The following is a 5,003-nucleotide window of genomic DNA, read 5'->3' on the forward strand; positions in this document are numbered from 1 at the left end:
CCCCCTATTCTGGCTAGATTGACTGGACTATTATTTGATACGAGAGTGGCCACTTATAAGAAGGTAAAACGGGTCTTTCTAAGATGAAAGGAGCACAGATCGCAATGTGTAAGGGTAAGGGGGCATTATTTCTTTGGTAAAAAAATGGCAATTTATTAGTGCTTCAAAAAGTGGGGATCTGCACGTGCCTCTCTCTTCTTACAGCTTGTCGCTACATTATGATCCTGCTGGCCTTGGATAAAGTTGTCAAAGATATATTTGAAAGTGATTTGGACCAAATATTATCTAGATAATACTCTATTTTGTTTAGTTTACTGTGTTATGCAGGGTGGCCGATCCCGGGGTCATTCTACTATCGAATTGACGAGTCAAGGGCTGCGGAACGGTTTTCAAAGTGTGGGGGGGGGGGGCTGACCATGCAAAAAAATCACAATCATATGGTCATTTTTACGTTTTTGTACACGGTTTTGGAAAAAAAGACCCCAGCAGCCCCCCCCCCCCCCGCTTCCGCGGCCCCTGTGAGTGTCCCATTCAGGTATAATTGAAAAAAAAATTAAGCATAAAACATTTGTAAAATGAGCAAGGTCCATGCAATGAGTGAGATAGATGTTCACAATAATATTTGGAAGCCTGGAAGGGGTAACAACACGAGTCCCTTCCCGATGGCTAATCTTGACCCCCTGCAAACATTAAAGAACCGCGCCTGTTGCCCATTTGTTTCTGCAACTTAACATGATGGTTTATTTTATGACATTGTATAGGCATAATAAACATGATAATCATTTAATGTACGTCAAAATGTTTAGTGTTTTTTTTTTGTCTTACTTAACGCCATTTATTTCCTTATTGGTTTCTTTTTAAAAGCTCTTTTCTCTCTCTCTTCTGTAACTTTCCCCTCACTATCCTGTAAAGCTCAGTCTTTTGATAAAGGTGTAGGTCTATATATTTTCATGAATATAATTGTGAATATCATGTTAAGCTATGCATGACGTACCCATTATTATATACGAACATTCTTTCATCTAAACATATTATTCAGAAAAGTTTTAGAAGGGCGGATATTATCATTTTGGTAATCGTCGAAACCTTGTTCCAATATGTTCACGTTTTCAGATCGTGGATTTCACTTTGTGGCGTGACGTCATAAAGAGAAGATGGCTACTTGTTAAGTGCAGATGAGGTAGGTAAACATTGAGTGTCATACGTGGCATGTCTTATGAGGGTGCTGAATAAATAAGCATAGCTCTGTCTGGAATCTGCAAATATGACAAATTGACTGACTTCAATCGCAAAACGCCGACAACTGCAGTCATTTTGTGCTTTCACATCGAAAGGATGCTGTCGATGGTCATGATTGTGGAGAAGGAAAAACGTCATTTTAAACCTTTGGGCTATTCATGCAGTAGTTCGAAGAACTCATGTTTGACTTTTGACATGTTTGGTTTAAGTTATTAACCAACGAAAGAGAGGTTCAACTCACGATCGACAGGAAAGTTCAAGAAAAAGTGCTGAAAATATCGATCGGATTTTATTGTTTGACAATCAACTTGGTGAAGGAATCATGATGAAAAGAGTGCGTTTGACTCAAGCGATTTTCCCTTTCTTCCTTGGCGCCATATTTATGTACAGCGTACAAATTCTTTACAGTTATCCATCACTTGATAAATATTCCAGCTCTCGGGTGCGAGCCATCGAGGAAGGGTATGCGGACCGTATCCCGCGAGGATATGGATGGAAAAACCATGGAAGGTACAGACCATGGAATGATCATCCAAGGGACAAGGTGGTGGATTTTGGAGGAGCAAGACGGAAACGAAGTAAGTTTGAGCTGATGATAGACGAGGCGGAGCAACTCATGGCTCAAGTCACGGAGAAGAAAATGATTAGTGGCCAAAATATAGAAGAGAGCAAGGAAAACATGCAACATAATCTGAGAGACGATCATGCAGAGCGTCTCTTGGCTCAGGATGTCAACAAGGACAATGAGTTGGTCAGAGACCCAGAAACAAAAAGGAGCGAAAACCAACCTGGACTACGGAAGAACGAAGAGGAGCACCAGAAGATCCAGGTCGTCAAGGAGAAAAACATTATTTCAGTAAAATACACAGAAACAAACGATAGCAAAAATAAATTAAATAATAGTCAACATATATTGAAAGATAAAAGGAATATTCAACATATACCACTGCAGAGAAACAAGACGAAACATCTTCCAGATGAGAGTGTCAAGGAGTTAGTTAGACACCCAGAAACGGCAGATAGTGAGAAGGATACCCATTCTTCCCATAAAGATAAAAATATTGTTATCTACAACAAAGATATCACTATACCCAAGCACGAACATTACGTGGATGAACCGGCTGATGCACATAAGTATGCTTACATACATAAACCAAACGTTTGTTCTAAGGTGGATGGTAGGAGGGTAAGGGTCTTGCTTATCTTCATGGTAACCACATCTCCTAAGAACTTGGAGAGAAGGATGATGATTCGTGATACGTACGGAAATAGGCGCAGATGGCCCGCTCTCTCATCTGGGGTATTTCGGACTGTTTTTCTTTTAGGCGCGGTTGAGAACAAAACCATACAAAACAGCATCCACAAAGAGTCAGAAACCTACAGGGATATCATCCAGGAGGACTTCCTGGACAGCTACGCGAACCTGACCTTGAAGACAGTCATGGGACTGAAGTGGGTAGCGAACCATTGCAGGCATGCCAAGTATACCATGAAGATAGACGACGATTCAATGATTCACCAAGCACGACTGCTTGGGCTGCTAAAGAATGCCACTTCCGTGAAGTTCACTGCTGCAGAATCACTGATGAACGCCCCAGTGCTGCGTAACACGAGCAGCAAGTACTACATCTCTGAGACCTACTACCCTGCGCCAACATATCCTCCTTATTTGAACGGACCTGGGTATCTGATATCGACGGACCTTACCGAAGGAATATACAAAGTTGCTATCAAAACGCCTTTGTTTCCTTGGGAAGACGTTTTCTTGGGGATTTGCTTGAAGCGCCTCGGGGTTACGCCCAGACACATTCCTAATTTCATGTACATCGTAGCCAGATCTAGAGAGCTACGGAACAAGAAAAGAGCAGTAAACCTGTTTAAAAGCCACACTGTGGTTTCGAACCTGCGACCTACAGATATGATGCTCATGTGGACCACTACCCGAATAAGGATAAAAGGCAATATAAAAAACAACAATAATTTGATAAAATCCTGATTTTCCAGTACGTTTGTATCATTTTGTATTCGGCCTTTTCAATTGGCAAGTCTTTCTCTCTAATAACACATAATATATAGCTTGTCGTATTTAAATGTGATTTAACTTATTCTTTTATTAAAACTTCTGTTCATAAAATTCGATGATATTGGTAAAACACAAAACATTTACTGTTGTCAGTTAACTTAGGAACCCACTCCCCTTTACGTTGAAATTAAGCAACCTGTGTTCGATTCATAATAACGTACTTTTAGAGATGTTACCGCATGCACGTTAATGGATGAATATAAAACAATATGACACAATTACGATCATTCCAGTGATTTTAAAAAGAAAGAAAATAAACAAAATGTCAGTATTATCGTTATGTTTGTTTTGAACTCTCAATGTTTATTATTTGTTATATGTATATTTTTCTTAATGTCAAAGAATTTATCATGGCCCAATCACCTTAGATATTGTTTTGTAATTGTGTTTTTAATTATGGCTAACTGTGACTAATTCACTGACTAAATTTAAACCGATTTGATGCAAGGATTTCAGCATTTTTAAAAACAATATTATTCAGTGAAAATCACCACCTGTCTTACGCAATGTTGCCCAGTAGTTGCATGATAATTTTGAATCAGTTTCTGTAACACAACACATGCATTTCTCATAGTATGACTGTCAATGGATTTATGTAGTTGCAACAAGGAAATGTGATTGAAAGCTCATCAGTTGCAAACTGTACGTTGTGTTAAAAAGGCAGGGTCGACCGTCTCGTATAACCCCTTTTCAAGAAGACATAGTGAAAGAATTAGAAAAAGTAGCAAGAAAAGGTAAGAGATGAGAAAGCAGAGTATAAAAGAAAGGTATTGGTCTTGCAATTCTTTTACCCCTGTGATTGTTCGCTCAGCCCCCTCCCCCCAAGAAAATAAACTGATGAAGACTTTTGTAATGATTTCTCGATTTTTTCTCCATTTATTGAAATTAACTTTATGTTGGTGTAGACGTTGTTTTTCATCAATGTTTCTCAAGACACATCTGTGAAAATAAGAAGAAAAGAGAATATAACAATGTAGAAAAAGAGAATATAACATTGAAGAAAAAAAGAATATAAAAAATGTAGACGATTGTATACACACTTGAAATTTCAATTTTCTATGTACTGTATATCTACATCACTACATGAAAAGGTCCCCAGGTATTTTTTTCCAGGTCATATAGTCATGATTTGCATGTCACGTAGCTATGTCTCTCTTTTGCAATATTGTCCATTATACCGAACAAAAAGTGGCTTCAAAATGTCATTTTACTGATCAAAAGGGGAGAACATCGTTTTGTTTGAGCTTTGTCAACAATATACAATCACTTTTTTATTCCGGTGTAGAATTGAAGTAGCTGACTTGCCGACTGTCTCTATTAGTCTATTGTATTTCTGACCGCCTTACATACGTTACGTAATTATTAGTTTGCACTTCAGAAAAAGAATATCAAAAGTTAGGGAAAATTTAGCATCACAACCAAATATTTTGTTCTTTGTCCACAACTGGCAATCCCACACACGAACGTTTTTAGCCTTCCATAATTGATAATTGAATTTGGAGAATCTCACTTTAATGACGCAATGAAGTGATTTTAAAGGACAAGTCCACCCCAACAAAAAGTTAATTTGAAAAAAGGAGAAAAATCCAAAAGCTAAACACTGAAAATTTCATCAAAATCGGATGTAAAATAAGAAAGTTATGACAGTTAAAAGTTTCGCTTAATTTTATCAAACAGTTAT

General features: G+C 38.0%; 1 protein-coding gene across 1 annotated transcript; it reads left to right on the top strand.

Moving 5' to 3' along the window:
- Positions 1 to 1,203: 1,203 nt before the first annotated feature.
- LOC129270379 (N-acetyllactosaminide beta-1,3-N-acetylglucosaminyltransferase 4-like) lies at positions 1,204 to 4,175 on the top strand. Its single transcript, XM_054907775.2, has one exon. It carries the CDS (start codon positions 1,562 to 1,564, stop codon positions 3,233 to 3,235), a length of 1,674 nt encoding a protein of 557 aa, XP_054763750.2. The 5' UTR covers positions 1,204 to 1,561; the 3' UTR covers positions 3,236 to 4,175.
- Positions 4,176 to 5,003: the final 828 nt, after the last annotated feature.

Source organism: Lytechinus pictus, chromosome 2, assembly GCF_037042905.1.
Source record: "Lytechinus pictus isolate F3 Inbred chromosome 2, Lp3.0, whole genome shotgun sequence".
Lineage (NCBI taxonomy): Eukaryota > Metazoa > Echinodermata > Echinoidea > Temnopleuroida > Toxopneustidae > Lytechinus > Lytechinus pictus.